Source organism: Nerophis ophidion, linkage group LG21 (assembly GCF_033978795.1).
Source record: "Nerophis ophidion isolate RoL-2023_Sa linkage group LG21, RoL_Noph_v1.0, whole genome shotgun sequence".
Classification (NCBI taxonomy): Eukaryota; Metazoa; Chordata; class Actinopteri; order Syngnathiformes; family Syngnathidae; genus Nerophis; species Nerophis ophidion.
The window spans coordinates 42,444,438-42,461,119 of NC_084631.1; the positions used below are offsets into that span (position 1 = coordinate 42,444,438).

At 43.8% G+C, this 16,682-nt stretch overlaps 1 protein-coding gene across 2 annotated transcripts in view; it reads right to left on the reverse strand.

Moving 5' to 3' along the window:
- Positions 1-11,761: 11,761 nt before the first annotated feature.
- trappc9 (trafficking protein particle complex subunit 9) overlaps positions 11,762-16,682 on the reverse strand; it is a 320,599-nt gene continuing 315,678 nt past the window's right edge. For both annotated transcript variants that reach the window (XM_061882643.1, XM_061882642.1), the window contains one exon: positions 11,762-13,727. In XM_061882643.1, the coding sequence (XP_061738627.1) occupies positions 13,560-13,727 (168 nt within the window). In that variant the 3' untranslated portion in view covers positions 11,762-13,559. The remainder of the gene's footprint in view (positions 13,728-16,682) is intronic.

A 16,682-nucleotide genomic window follows, 5' to 3' on the forward strand; every position in this document is an offset into this window, starting at 1 on the left:
CGAAAACCACACTGTTCCTCCTGAATCCGAGGTTCGACTATCCGACGTAGCCTCCTCTCCAGTACACCTGAATAGACCTTACCGGGAAGGCTGAGGAGTGTGATCCCACGATAGTTGGAACACACCCCTTTGGTGCCTCTTGTTAAAGAGAGGGACCACCACCCTGGTCTGCCAATCCAGAGGTACCGCCTCTGATGTCCACGCGATGCTGCAGAGTCTTGTTAACCAAGACAACCCCACAGCATCCAGAGCCTTAAGGAACTCTGGGCGGATCTCTCTTTGCCTCCGCGACTGCTAAAGCTGCACACCGCTTGGCCTGTCGGTACCTGTCCACTGCCTCCGGAGTCCTATGAGCCAAAAGAACCCGATAGGACTCCTTCTTCAGCTTGACCGCATACCTCACCGCTGGTGTCCACCAGCGGGTTCTAGGATTACCGCCACGACACGCACCAACTACCTTGCGACCACAGCTCCAATCGGTCGCCTTGACAATAGAGGTGCGGAACATGGTCCACTCGGACTCAATCTCCAGCACCTCCCTCGTGACATGTTCAAAGTTCTTCCGGAGGTGGGAATTGAAACTCTCTCTCACAGGAGACTCGGCCAGACGTCCCCAGCAGACCCTCACAATGCGTTCGGGCCTGCCAGGTCTGTCCGGCATCCTCCCCCACCATCGCAGCCAACTCACCACCAGGTGGTGATCGGTAGAAAGCTCCGCCCCTCTCTTCACCCGAGTGTCCAAAACATGAGGCCGCAAATCCGATGACACAATTACAAAGTCGATCATGGAACTGCGGCCTAAGGTGTCCTAGTGCCAGGTGCTCGTATGGACCCCCTTACGTTTGAACATGGTGTTTGTTATGGACAAACTGTGACGAGCACAAAAGTCCAATAAGCAAACATCGAGTGAGTGAGTGAGTCCGACTATATCCAGCCGGAACTTCTCTACAACGCGCACTAGCTCAGGCTCCTTCCCCCCCAGAGAGGTGACGTTCCACGTCCCAAGAGCTAGCTTACGTAGCTGAGGATCGGACCGCCAAGTGCCCTGCCGCCCAGCTCACATCGCACCCGACCTCTGTGGCCCCTGCTATGGGTGGTGAGCCCATTGGAGGGGTGACCCACGTTGCCTCTTCGGGCTGTTCCCGGCCGGGCCCCATGGGGACAGGCGCTCGCCATCGTGCCCCAACTCCGGGCCTGGCTCCAGAGGGGGAAATCTGGGTCCTCGATATGTCTTCTTCATGAAGGTCTTTGAGCTGCTCTTTGTCTGATCCCTCACCTAGGACCTGTCTGCCTTGGGAGACCCTACCAGGGGGCTTAAAGTCCCAGGACAACATAGCTCCTAGGATCATTGGGACACGCAAACTCCTCTACCACGGTAAGGTGGCAGCTAGGGGAGGAGCTGCCAGAGGAGCTGTATTATTGTACAAAATATTGTACAATAATATATTTCATGTACTAGTGTAGCACATACAGTGTATTTAATGTACTAGTGTAGCACATACAGTATATTTAATGTACTAGTGTAGCACATACAGTGTATTTAATGTACTAGTGTAGCACATACAGTGTATTTAATGTACTAGTGTAGCACATACAGTATATTTAATGTACTAATGCAGCACATACAGTGTATTTAATGTACTAATGCAGCACATACAGTATATTTAATGTACTAATGTAGCACATACAGTGTATTTAATGTACTAGTGTAGCACATACAGTGTATTTAATGTACTAATGCAGCACATACAGTGTATTTAATGTACTAATGCAGCACATACAGTATATTTAATGTACTAATGCAGCACATACAGTATATTTAATGTACTAATGTAGCACATACAGTGTATTTAATGTACTAATGCAGCACATACAGTGTATTTAATGTACTAATGCAGCACACACAGTATATTTAATGTACTAATGCAGCACATACAGTATATTTAATGTACTAATGCAGCACATACAGTGTATTTAATGTACTAATGCAGCACATACAGTGTATTTAATGTACTAATGCAGCACATACAGTGTATTTAATGTACTAGTGTAGCACATACAGTATATTTAATGTACTAATGTAGCACATACAGTGTATTTAATGTACTAATGCAGCACATAAAGTGTATTTCATGTACTAATGCAGCACATACAGTATATTTAATGTACTAGTGTAGCACATACAGTATATTTAATGTACTAATGCAGCACATACAGTGTATTTAATGTACTAATGCAGCACATACAGTATATTTAATGTACTAGTGTAGCACATACAGTATATTTAATGTACTAGTGTAGCACATACAGTATATTTAATGTACTAGTGTAGCACATACAGTATATTTAATGTACTAGTGTAGCACATACAGTGTATTTAATGTACTAGTGTAGCACATACAGTATATTTAATGTACTAGTGTAGCACATACAGTGTATTTAATGTACTAGTGTAGCACATACAGTATATTTAATGTACTAGTGTAGCACATACAGTATATTTAATGTACTAGTGTAGCACATACAGTGTATTTAATGTACTAGTGTAGCACATACAGTGTATTTAATGTACTAGTGTAGCACATACAGTGTATTTAATGTACTAGTGTAGCACATACAGTGTATTTAATGTACTAGTGTAGCACATACAGTATATTTAATGTACTAGTGTAGCACATACAGTATATTTAATGTACTAATGCAGCACATACAGTGTATTTAATGTACTAGTGTAGCACATACAGTATATTTCATGTACTAATGCAGCACATACAGTGTATTTAATGTACTAGTGTAGCACATACAGTATATTTAATGTACTAATGCAGCACATACAGTATATTTAATGTACTAGTGTAGCACATACAGTATATTTCATGTACTAATGTAGCACATACAGTGTATTTAATGTACTAATGCAGCACATACAGTATATTTAATGTACTAGTGCAGCACATACAGTATATTTAATGTACTAATGCAGTACATACAGTATATTTAATGTACTAATGCAGTACATACAGTATATGTCATGTACTAATGCAACACATACAGTGTATTTAATGTACTAATGCAGTACATACAGTATATTTAATGTACTAGTGTAGCACATACAGTATATTTAATGTACTAATGCAGCACATACAGTGTATTTAATGTACTAATGCAGCACATACAGTATATTTAATGTACTAATGCAGCACATACAGTGTATTTAATGTACTAATGCAGCACATACAGTAAGTATGTTGTACAGTAAGACACAAAGGAAGTCCTGAAGGTTCCTGAGCTCACGTTGTATAATCCGTGTGTTGACATGATTTGCATACGAAGGTGGAAGGTGGGACTTTGTGAATGGACACCACTTAAGCCCGGCAAAGAGAGGAGATTTAATTGGACTGCGGCCCAAAGCGTGCACGTGGATTTGCATGAAGCTTTTCATGTTCAGCCCAGCTTTGAGGACGTCTTCGCTATCAAGTCAAACATTTGCTCTTCAACACGCTTCCTCCCCCGCGTCTCAGGTCGGCCAATCAGAGCGCAGGAGAAAAACGCCGACCAAGATGGTCCAAAGTTCGGTTTTCACTTGCAAAACTGAAGCACGGCCTGCAGTGCTCGCTTCATCCAACAGAGGGCAATGTGGCGAACAAAGTGTGTTGTTTTTTTTGTTGCCACATTCTGATGTTGTCAAACATCGGCTATCACTTCGTAGAAAAAAAGTGAGGAAGAAATGTTTGACCATGTACCTTAAAGCTGTCACTTCCTGCTCCTGCCAACTCTCCCTGTCCTTGCCTGGCAGAGTGAGGCCCAGAGACGCCAGCACGGCACATCCATCCTGCCTAGCAACAAGGGGCAAACATCAAAAAACAAACAAAAAAAAGATGTCATGCAAGCAGACGTGTGTGACTTACTGCCAGCTCTCTGTGTCCTTTCTCTGCAGCGTGAGGCAGCGGGCAGTGCCCAGCCACTCAATGACCTGAAGGAGTGATCTCTGCCTGGCAACAACAAGCTTTAGCACAACATTAATGAAAGAAAACAAAAATATCTAGCAGACGTGTGCGACTTCCTGTCAAATCTCCGTGTCCTTTCTCTGCAGCGTGAGGCAGCTCATGGATGTGAGGGGCTCCAACCTCCCCCGCCAAATGAAACTCAGCTTCTTCTACGCGACAGTTGAGTCCCTTCTCCTCTATGGCAGCGAATGCTGGACCCTGAAGCCAACCCTGGAGAAGTCTCTGGATCAGGGGTAGGAAACCTATGGCTCCAGAGCAGGGGTGCCCACACTTTTTCTGCAGGCGAGCTACTTTTCAATTGACCAACTCGAGGGGATCTACCTCATTTATATATATCATTTATATTTATTCATTTATGAAAGAGACATTTTTGTAAACAAGTTAAATGTGTTTAATGATAATACAAGCATGTGTAACACATATAGATGTCTTTCTTTCACGAAGACAAGAATATAAGTTGGTGTATTACCTGATTCTGATGACTTGCATTGATTGGAATCAGACAGTAATGATGATAACGCCCACATTTTCAAATGGAGGAGAAAAAAAGTTGTCCTTTCTGTACAATACCACATGAAAGTGGTTGGTTTTTGGCATCTAATTCATCCAGCTTCCATACACTTTACAAGAAAAACATTGGCGGCAAATTCCGTAGCTTGCTTGATTGACATTCACGGCACCCGAGGGTCTTGTGAGATGACGCTGGCTGCTGCCAGTTCATTATTATGAAAAAATGACCGAGAGGAAGGCGAGAAACACTTTTTATTTCAACAGACTTTCCCGCTGTCCCTTCCGTCAAAACTCTAAAGGCCGACTGCACATTTCCTATCTTCACAATAAAAGCCCTGCTTCATGCTGCCTGCGCTAACAAAATAAGAGTCTCGGAAAACTGGCGTGCACAAGTGATGTGCACGCCAGCTTTCTGAGGGATCGCTTGTGCACGCCAGTTTTCCGAGACTCTGTATTTAGTTAGCGCAGGCAGCATGAAGCAGGGCTTTTATTGTGAAGATAGGAAATGTGCAGTCGGCCTTTAGAGTTTTGACGGAAGGTACGGCGCGAGAGTCTGTTGAAATAAAAAGTGTTTCTCGCCTTCCTCTCGGTCATTTTTAATAATAATGATCTTGCAGCAGCCAGCGTCATCTCACAAGACCCTCCGGTACCGTGAATGTCATTTAAGTGACGTCTTGGTGAAGATTGATGATCACTGATTTTTAGGTCTATTTTTTTTAAAAGCCTGGCTGGAGATCGACTGACACACCCCCCGCGGTCGACTGGTAGCTCGCGATCGACGTAATGGGCACCCCTGGTGTAGAGCCAGATGTGGCTCTTTTGATGACTGCATCTGGCTCTCAGATAAATCTTAGCGGATAAGTAATGAATAATTCCGCTGGTTAAAAATAACGTTCCAAATATAAAACATTCTCATGCATTTGAATCCATCCATCCGTTTCTATTGCACCTGTTCAAGAAGTCGCATTAGTGGTCAAAAGTATTTTATTTATTGTTGGTTAGCTTCAGAATAACAAAGTTATTATAAAAGAATAAGAGACTGATTATACTCTGAAAATGTTGGTCTTACTTAAAAATGCATGCATTTAGTTGTTGTAATCAGGGAAAGTCCAAATAAAAGAGGAGGCGACAACACTGTACAAGGGTACAAGTCTGCAGGTTTCTCCTCATTGAGCTAAATTGAATCCTGTCTCTGTTTAATTCCTTGCTTCTTGTCTGTTTAATAGATGTCATCAGTGTTTGAACCTGACAGTTGTATTCGGTGTTAAAAATATTAAATGGCTCTCACGGAAATCCATCCATCCATCCATTTTCTACCGCTTATTCCCTTTTGGGGTCGCGGGGGGCGCTGGCGCCTATCTCAGCCACAATCGGGCGGAAGGCGGGGTACACCCTGGATAAGTCGCCACCTCATCGCAGGGCCAACACAGATAGACACGGAAATACATTTTAAAATATTTGGCTTTCAACTGTGAGAGACAGAATGGGAAAAAAAAATCCAGGAATTCACATTGTAGGAATTTTAAATAATTCATTTGTAAATTATAGTGGAAAATAAGTATTTGGTCACTTCAAACAAGGAAGATCTCTGGCTCTCACAGACCTGTAACTTCTTCTTTAAGAAGCTCTTCTGTCCTCCACTCGTTACCTGTATTAATGGCACCTGTTTGAACTCGTTGTCTGTATAAAAGACACCTGTCCACAGCCTCAAACAGTCAGACTCCAAACTCCACTATGACCAAGACCAAAGAGCTGTCAAAAGACACCAGGAAAAGAATTGTAGACCTGCACCAGACTGGGAAGAGTGAATCTAAAATAGGCAAGCAGCTTGGTGGGAAAAAATCAACTGTGGGAGCAATTATCAGAAAATGGAAGACATACAAGACCACTGATAATCTCCTCCCGTGGGGTCAAAATGATCATGAGAACGATGAGCAAAAATCCCAGAACCACACGGCGGGACCCGGTGAATGACCTGCAGAGAGCTGGGACCAAAGTAACAAAGGTTACCATCAGTAACACACTACGCCGACAGGGAATCAAAATCCTGCAGTGCCAGACGTGACCCCCTGCTTAAGCCAGTGCATGTCCTGCCCGTCTGAAGTTTGCCAGAGAGCACATGGATGATACAGCAGAGGATTGGGAGATTGTCATGTGGTCAGATGAAACCAAAATAGAACTTTTTGGTATAAACTCAACTGGTGGTGTTTGGAGGAAGAAGAATACTGAGTTGCATCCCAAGAACACCATACCTACTGTGAAGCATGGGGGTGGAAACATCATGCTTTGGGGCTGTTTTTCTGCTAAGGGGACAGGACGATTGATCCGTGTTAAGGAAAGAATGAATGGGGCCATGTATCGTGAGATTTTCAGCCAAAACCTCCTTCCATCAGTGAGAGCTTTGAATGCTTGACCAAATACTTATTTTCCACCATCATTTACAAATAAATTCTTTAAAATTCCTACAATGGGAATTCCTAGATTTTTTTTCACATTCTGTCTCTCACAGTTGAAGTGTACCTATGATGAAAATTACAGACCTCTGTCATCATTTTAAGTGGGAGAACTTGCACAATTGCTGGCTGACTAAATACTTTTTTGCCCCACTGTACGTGGACATACTCAAGAAGGATGCAGGAGCTCCGAGTACCAGGGAACTGTCCAAATGTATGGAGAATCGGGATGACTGGAAGCAACAATGGAAGGCTCGTCTGAGGACGACCTAGAGAGGCTCCAAGCAAATGGAACATCTCATGTGTTGTATCAATTAGAGAATTTTCAATGGCATGGCACATCTTTTAAAACGTGTTCCAAGGCCCTTCCTGCTCCCGTACTGATATTGGGTTGTGGGGGGTTGGGAGGGCACTGCCATCCGTTGTTGTCAGGAGGATTTGCACATTTATTAGGGACCGAATGTCCCTTTGGGACAGAGGACCCTATTCAATTTCTGGCGTTATATTATTCCTTTATTATTATTCCGCAGCTTTGAGCTTTAATTTGACCCCCTTAACATGCTTCAAAACTCACCAAATTTGACACACACATCAGGACTGGCGAACATTGCGATTTAATCAAAAAACCTAACCCCAAAACTAATAATTGCATTTTTAGCGCCCCGTATGAAGAAAACACAGACAAAACTGCCTGTAACTTCCAGTAGGAATGTCATAGCGACATGAAGAAAAAACCTCGATGTAGGTCTCACTTAGACCTAGCTTTCATACACTGACATCCTTCAGCAAAAATCAACAGGAAGTTTGCAATTCCCCCTTCAAAACAAACGTTTTGTAAAAACACTCACTTTTGCCTCTTTGAGCTCTAATTTGACCCCCTTAAAATGCTTATAAACTCACCAAACTGGACACACACTTCAGGACTGGCGAAAATTGCGATCTAATCAGAAAACCTAACCCCAAAACTCGAAATTGCGCTTTAGCGCCCCCTAGGAATAAAACACAGACAAAACTGCTCCTAGGAAGAAAACACATACACAACTGCCTGTAACTTCCAGTAGGAATGTCGTAGCGACATGAAACAAAAACCTCGATGTAGGTCTCACTTAGACCTAGCTTTCATACACTGACATCCTTCAGCAAAAATCAACAGGAAGTTTGCAATTCCCCCCTCAAAACAAAAGTTTTGTAAGAACACTCACTTTTGCCTCTTTGAGCTGAAATTTGACCGCTTTAACATGCTTATAAACTCACCAAACTGGACACACACATCAGGACTGGCTATAATTGCGATCTAATCAAAAAACCTAACCCCAAAACTAAAAACTGCGCTTTAGCGCCCCCTAGGAATAAAACACAGACAAAACTGCTCCTAGGAAGAAAACACAGACACAACTGCTTGTAACTTCCAGTAGGACTGCCGTAGAGACATGAAACAAAAACCTCTATGTAGGTCTCACTTAGAGCTACATTTCATATATTGACAACCCCCAGCAAAAATCAACAGAAAGTTTGCAATTCCCCCTTCAAAACAAAAGTTTTGTACAAACCGGTCACCTTTTTTCAAACATCATCTCCTCCGAGCACGTTTGTCGTGTCGGCTTCAAACTACCACAGGAGAGAGATTGAACCCTTCTGATTAAAAGTTGATGAAAGAGTTTTAATTACTGCTACGGTTTGGATTTTCTCAGCCTTCAAATAACAGCTGCGCTGAAAACCATTTCAAAAATGGCCGCCGTGCGCAGACACAGTGAGGGAGATGTTTTTTTTCTTCTTTTTTTCCCCCGTACCGTCTGCTGCTGGTGCGCACGCACCAACATTCGTGAGGGAGGGGCTGTGATCGTCTATACCAAGATGGCTGCCAGGCACCGTAGCTAAGCCGGTATGTTTTAAAGTTGTCGTTTGCCTGCATATCGTAAAAACAACCGTCCAACATTTTACAACTAACTGTAAACTTAAAGGTGCCGACCATCAAGGCCGAGTTGTGACGAGAGAGTGTGTCGATGTTAAGATATTACGCCGAGTTGGTAAGTCTGTTTGCTAATAGTAGCTACTATCCATCCATCTTGGCGGGGGCAGCAGCCAAAGCGGTCCCGTCCTTCGCTGCTTGCAGCTTTAATGTTTACGTTACATTTTCTCTTCTGCTCGGAAAAAAAATCTTTATTGAAGAATTTGGTTGACATGAATTCCTTTAGTATGTTCTGTTAGTTTTGGACTCCCTCAGTTCCTGTTTTGTGCACTTTGGGTGTTTGTTTTGGTTTCCATGGGTACTACTAATTGGTTTCACCTGCCTCTGATTAGCACCTGCTGTTGAGCACTAATCAGAGAGCTATTTAGTCACGTTGCTCGCCACAGTCGGTGTGGCTTCATTGTTTGCGGTAGGCAACTATCACCATGGTTTAGTCCTCTTCATGATTCCTGATCTTAATCCTGTGCTAAGCTTTTATCTTAGCTTCCCCTGCGATCGACACGTTTTTCTTTGGATTGAATCTGTCTTCTGGTACTATTATGATTCAATTATCATCTCCTACCTAACGCTGTCGTCCGGAGCCGTCCAGTCTGCATCCTGGGAGAACAAACCCCGTCTACACCACCGCACCAAGTGACAACATGATTCTAATTGAACTCATTTTATTAGAAAAAAAACCCCTAGAAAAGTGTGACACATTTTGTAATTGACTTAAAATGAATATTAATATCATGTAGTACTACTATCATGTAGTACTACAGTAATTCATGAATCCTTATACATTGTGTGACATGTAACTATGATAGATGGCGTAATAGAACATAGAAAAGTACACAATGACGATACTCACCTTTACCAAATATGAAGGTGTCCAAATCTTGATGACACCTGCACTTCCTGTTGCTGACAGGTGAAGGTGACACACTGGCCACACACACACACACACACACACACACACACTAGTGTAGGTGTAAGGTGGAGAAGTGTGTAGTATTATCCAGATGTTACTGACAGCAGTCTAGGGGAGTATTTATTATCCATAAGTTCAAACCCTGTTTCCATATGAGTTGGGAAATTGTGTTGGATGTAAATATAAACAGAATACAATGATTTGCAAATCCTTTTCAACCCATATTCAGTTGAATATGCTACAAAGACAACATATTTGATGTTCAAACTCATAAAAAAAATGTTTTGTTGCAAATAATCATTAACTTTAGAATTTGATGCCAGCAACACGTGACAAAGACAATACTGATAAGCAAATTGTCGAACATTTCTCAACGAGCTATTGCAAGGAATTTAGGGATTTTACCATCTACGGTCCGTAAAATCGTCAAAAGGTTCAGAGAATCTGGAGAAATCACTGCACGTAAGCGATGGTATTACAGACCTTTGATCCCTCAGGCGGTGCTGCATCAAAAAACCGACATCAGTGTGTAAAGGATATCACCACATGGGCTCAGGCACACTTCATAAAACCACTGTCAGTCACTACAGTTGGTCGCTACATCTGTAAGTGCAAGTTAAAACTCTGCTATGCAAAGCCAAACCCATTTATCAACAACACCCAGGAACGCTGCCGGCTTGGCTGGGCCCGAGATCATCTAAGATGGACTGATGCAAAGTGGAAAAGTGTTCTGTGGTCTGAGGAGTCCACATTTTAAATTATATTTGGAAACTGTGGACATAGTGTCCTCCAGAACAAAGAAGAAAATAACCATCCGGATTGTTATAGGCGCAAAGTGTAAAAGCCAGCATGTGTGATGGTATGGGGGTGCATTAGTGCCCAAGGCATGGGTAACTTACACATCTGTGAAGGCACCATTAATGCTGAAAGGTACATACAGGTTTAGGAGCAACATATGTTGTCATCCAAGCAACTTTATCATGGACACCCCTGCTTATTTCAGCAAGACAATGCCAAGCCACGTGTTACAACAGCGTGGCTTCGTAGTAAAAGAGTGCGGGTACTTTCCTGGCCCGCCTGCAGTCCAGACCTGTCTCCCATGGAAAATGTGTGGCGCATTATGAAGCTGAAATAGGACAGCGGAGACCCCGGACTGTTGAAGGACTGAAGCTCTACATAAAACAAGAATGGGAGAGAATTCCACTTTCAAAGCTTCAACAATTAGTTTCCTCAGTTCCCAAACGTTTATTGAGTGTTGTTAAAAGAAAAGGTGATGTAACACAGTGGTGAACATGCCCTTTCCCAACTACTTTGGCACGTGTTGCAGCCATGAAATTCTAAGTTAATTATTATTTGCCAAAAAAAAAAAGTTTATGAGTTGGAACATCAAATATGTTGTCTTTGTAGCATATTCAACTGAATATGGGTTGAAAATGATTTGCAAATCATTGTATTCTGTTTATATTTACATCTAACACAATTTCCCAACTCATATGGAAACGGGGTTTGTACTTACAATAGTATTATCCAGATGTGACTGACAGCAGTCAAAGGGAGTATTTAAGGTGGAGAAGTGAAGTAATAATAATAATAATAATAATAATAATAATGGATTAGATTTATATCGCGCTTTTCTATTGTTAGTTTGTAGTATTATCCAGATGTTATATGACAGCAGTCTCGGGGAGCATTTATTATCTATAAGTTACTTACAGTTGTATCATCCAGATGTTACAGCAGTCTTAGTGAGTATTTATTAACCAGATGTTACTTTCAGCAGTCTAGGGGAGTATTTAAGGTGGAGAAGTGAAGTATGAAGCATTATCCAGATGTTCCTTACAGCAGTCTATGGGAGTATTGGTTCTTCAGATTTGACTAAAAGCAGTCTTGGTGAGTATTTATTATCCAGATGTTACGTACAGCAGTCTAGGGGAGTGTTTATTATCCATAAGTTACTTACAGTAGTATGATCCAGATGTTACAGCAGTCTTGGTGAGTATTTATTATCCAGATGTTACTTACAGCAGTCTTGGTGAGTATTTATTATCCAGATGTTACTTACAGCAGTCTAGGGGAGTGTTTATTATCCATAAGTTACTTACAGTCGTATTATCCAGATGTTACAGCAGTCAAGGAGAGTATTTATTCTCCAGATGTGACTGACAGCAGTCTAGGGGAGTATTTAAGGTGGAGAAGTGAAGTATGAAGCATTATCCAGATGTTACTTACAGCAGTCTAGGGGAGTGTTGGTTCTTCAGATTTGACTAAAAGCAGTCTTGGTGAGTATTTATTATCCAGATGTTACTTACAGCAGTCTAGGGGAGTGTTTATTATCCATACGTTACTTACAGTTGTATCATCCAGATGTTACAGCACTCCTGGTGAGTATTTATTATCCAGATGTTACTTACAGCAGTCTAGGGGAGTATTTAAGGTGGAGAAGTGAAGTATGAAGCATTATCCAGATGTTACTTACAGCAGTCTAGGGGAGTGTTTATTATCCATAAGTTACTTACAGTCGTATTATCCAGATGTTACTTACAGCAGTCTAGGGGAGTGTTTATTATCCATAAGTTACTTACAGTCGTATTATCCAGATGTTACAGCAGTCCTGGTGAGTATTTATTAACCAGATGTTACTTACAGCAGTCTAGGGGAGTGTTTAAGGTGGAGAAGTGAAGTATGAAGCATTATCCAGATGTTACTTACAGCAGTCTAGGGGAGTGTTTATTATCCATAAGTTACTTACAGTCGTATTATCCAGATGTTACAGCAGTCAAGGCGAGTATTTATTATCCAGATGTTACTTACAGTAGTCTAGGGGAGTATTTAAGGTGGAGAAGTGAAGTATGAAGCATTATCCAGATGTTACTTACAGCAGTCTAGGGGAGTATTGGTTCTTCAGATTTGACTAAAAGCAGTCTTGGTGAGTATTTATTATCCAGATGTTACGTACAGCAGTCTAGGGGAGTGTTTATTATCCATAAGTTACTTACAGTCGTATTATCCAGATGTTACAGCAGTCTTGGTGAGTATTTATTATCCAGATGTTACTTACAGCAGTCTAGGGGAGTATTTAAGGTGGAGAAGTGAAGTATGAAGCATTATCCAGATGTTACTAACAGCAGTCTAGGGGAGTGTTTATTATCCATAAGTTACTTACAGTCGTATGATACAGATGTTACAGCAGTCTTGTGAGTATTTATTATCCAGATGTTACTTACAGCAGTCTAGGGGAGTATTTATTATCCATAAGTTACTTACAGTCGTATTATCCAGATGTTACAGCAGTCCTGGTGAGTATTTATTATCCAGATGTTACTTACAGCAGTCTAGGGGAGTATTTAAGGTGGAGAAGTGAAGTATGAAGCATTATCCAGATGTTACTTACAGCAGTCTAGGGGAGTATTGGTTCTTCAGATTTGACTAAAAGCAGTCTTGGTGAGTATTTATTATCCATAAGTTACTTACAGTAGTCTAGGGGAGTGTTTATTATCCATAAGTTACTTACAGTTGTATTATCCATATGTTACAGCAGTCAAGGCGAGTATTTATTCTCCAGATGTGACTGACAGCAGTCTAGGGGAGTATTTACTATCCATAAGTTACTTACAGTAGTCTTATCCAGATGTTAGTGCCAGCAGTCCGGGGCAGTGGGTAGTGTGATCCAGATGTGAGTGACAGGGGAGTATGTGGCGGTGAAGGTGAGTCTAAGCTGCAGGTAGAAGAGTTCTGATGTGGACGCTGGGCAGAGTGAACCACGCTAAAGGAAGTTCTCGTCCGGCGCTGTCGTCCTGGAACTTGATGTTGAGGTAGAAATGTCCCGCGTAGAGGAAGAGCAGCGCACCTGTGCACACCTTCTTGTCTCCGGGCTTCACCTGCAGTGGACACCACAGCACAGGATCATTCTTAAAGAAGGTCCACAAAGGAAATGTCTTTCAAGTCATCTTTTTACAGGCCAGTAAGGATGATCCAACCTCTTCAAGGGATGGATTTCCTCTTTGGCTACTTGTATCATTATTATATTCATATTATGTTGCATCTCAATGGACCAGAGGATGTGCACCTAATGTTGTGACCGGGTGAATCTATTTATGAAGATTATTTCTGATGGCATCCGGGCAAACAAAAGGAGCGCCCCCACAGTCCAAAGTGCTGCAGACAGACTGGAAAAGTCAAGTGTGGGACTTCTGCAAACGTGACGACTGACTTGAAGTCTTCACATTGCTGCAGTTTGACCCTGGAACCGACTAAAGTGTTTCCACTGGTTCCTGCGGCACTAAAGTAAGTCCCGGGTCTCAGTGATGACAATCTGTCTTCCATTGAAGAATGAAGGATTTATCAATCAATGTTTACTTATATAGCCCTAAATCACTAGTGTCTCAAAGGGCTGCACAAACCACTACGAGATCCTCGGTAGGCCCACATAAGGGCAAGGAAAAACTCACACCCAGTGGGACGTCGGTGACAATGATGACTATGAGAACCTTGGAGAGGAAGAAAGCAATGGATGTGGAGCGGGTCTAACATGATACTGTGAAAGTTCAATCCAAAGCGGATCCAACACAGTCGCAAGAGTCCAGTCCAAAGCGGATCCAACACAGTCGCGAGAGTCCAGTCCAAAGCGGATCCAACACAGTCGCGAAAGTCCAGTCCAAAGCGGATCCAACACAGTCGCAAGAGTCCAGTCCAAAGCGGATCCAACACAGTCGCAAGAGTCCAGTCCAAAGCGGATCCAACACAGTCGCAAGAGTCCAGTCCAAAGCGGATCCAACACAGTCGCAAGAGTCCAGTCCAAAGCGGATCCAACACAGTCGCGAGAGTCCAGTCCAAAGCGGATCCAACACAGTCGCAAGAGTCCAGTCCAAAGCGGATCCAACACAGTCGCAAGAGTCCAGTCCAAAGCGGATCCAACACAGTCGCAAGAGTCCAGTCCAAAGCGGATCCAACACAGTCGCAAGAGTCCAGTCCAAAGCGGATCCAACACAGTCGCAAGAGTCCAGTCCAAAGCGGATCCAACACAGTCGCAAGAGTCCAGTCCAAAGCGGATCCAACACAGTCGCAAGAGTCCAGTCCAAAGCGGATCCAACACAGTCGCAAGAGTCCAGTCCAAAGCGGATCCAACACAGTCGCAAGAGTCCAGTCCAAAGCGGATCCAACACAGTCGCAAGAGTCCAGTCCAAAGCGGATCCAACACAGTCGCAAGAGTCCAGTCCAAAGCGGATCCAACACAGTCGCAACAGTCCAGTCCAAAGCGGATCCAACACAGTCGCAAGAGTCCAGTCCAAAGCGGATCCAACACAGTCGCAAGAGTCCAGTCCAAAGCGGACCCAACACAGTCGCAAGAGTCCAGTCCAAAGCGGATCCAACACAGTCGCAAGAGTCCAGTCCAAAGCGGATCCAACACAGTCGCAAGAGTCCAGTCCAAAGCGGATCCAACACAGTCGCAAGAGTCCAGTCCAAAGCGGATCCAACACAGTCGCAAGAGTCCAGTCCAAAGCGGATCCAACACAGTCGCAAGAGTCCAGTCCAAAGCGGATCCAACACAGTCGCAAGAGTCCAGTCCAAAGCGGATCCAACACAGTCGCAAGAGTCCAGTCCAAAGCGGATCCAACACAGTCGCAAGAGTCCAGTCCAAAGCGGATCCAACACAGTCGCAAGAGTCCAGTCCAAAGCGGATCCAACACAGTCGCGAGAGTCCAGTCCAAAGCGGATCCAACACAGTCGCGAGAGTCCAGTCCAAAGCGGATCCAACACAGTCGCGAGAGTCCAGTCCAAAGCGGATCCAACACAGTCGCGAGAGTCCAGTCCAAAGCGGATCCAACACAGTCGCAAGAGTCCAGTCCAAAGCGGATCCAACACAGTCGCAAGAGTCCAGTCCAAAGCGGATCCAACACAGTCGCAAGAGTCCAGTCCAAAGCGGATCCAACACAGTCGCAAAAGTCCAGTCCAAAGCGGATCCAAAACAGTCGCAAGAGTACAGTCCAAAGCGGATCCAACACAGTCGCAAGAGTCCAGTCCAAAGCGGATCCAACACAGTCGCAAGAGTCCAGTCCAAAGCGGATCCAACACAGTCGCAAGAGTCCAGTCCAAAGCGGATCCAACACAGTCGCGAGAGTCCAGTCCAAAGCGGATCCAACACAGTCGTAAGAGTCCAGTCCAAAGCGGATCCAACACAGTCGCAAGAGTCCAGTCCAAAGCGGATCCAACACAGTCGCAAGAGTCCAGTCCAAAGCAGATCCAACACAGTCGCAAGAGTCCAGTCCAAAGCGGATCCAACACAGTCGCGAGAGTCCAGTCCAAAGCGGATCCAACACAGTCGCGAGAGTCCAGTCCAAAGCGGATCCAACACAGTCGGAAGAGTCCAGTCCAAAGCGGATCCAACACAGTCGCAAGAGTCCAGTCCAAAGCGGATCCAACACAGTCGCAAGAGTCCAGTCCAAAGCGGATCCAACACAGTCGCAAGAGTCCAGTCCAAAGCGGATCCAACACAGTCGCAAGAGTCCAGTCCAAAGCGGATCCAACACAGTCGCAAGAGTCCAGTCCAAAGCGGATCCAACACAGTCGCAAGAGTCCAGTCCAAAGCGGATCCAACACAGTCGCAAGAGTCCAGTCCAAAGCGGATCCAACACAGTCGCAAGAGTCCAGTCCAAAGCGGATCCAACACAGTCGCGAGAGTCCAGTCCAAAGCGGATCCAACACAGTCGCGAGAGTCCAGTCCAAAGCGGATCCAACACAGTCGCGAGAGTCCAGTCCAAAGCGGATCCAACACAGTCGCGAGAGTCCAGTCCAAAGCGGATCCAACACAGTCGCAAGAGTCCAGTCCAAAGCGG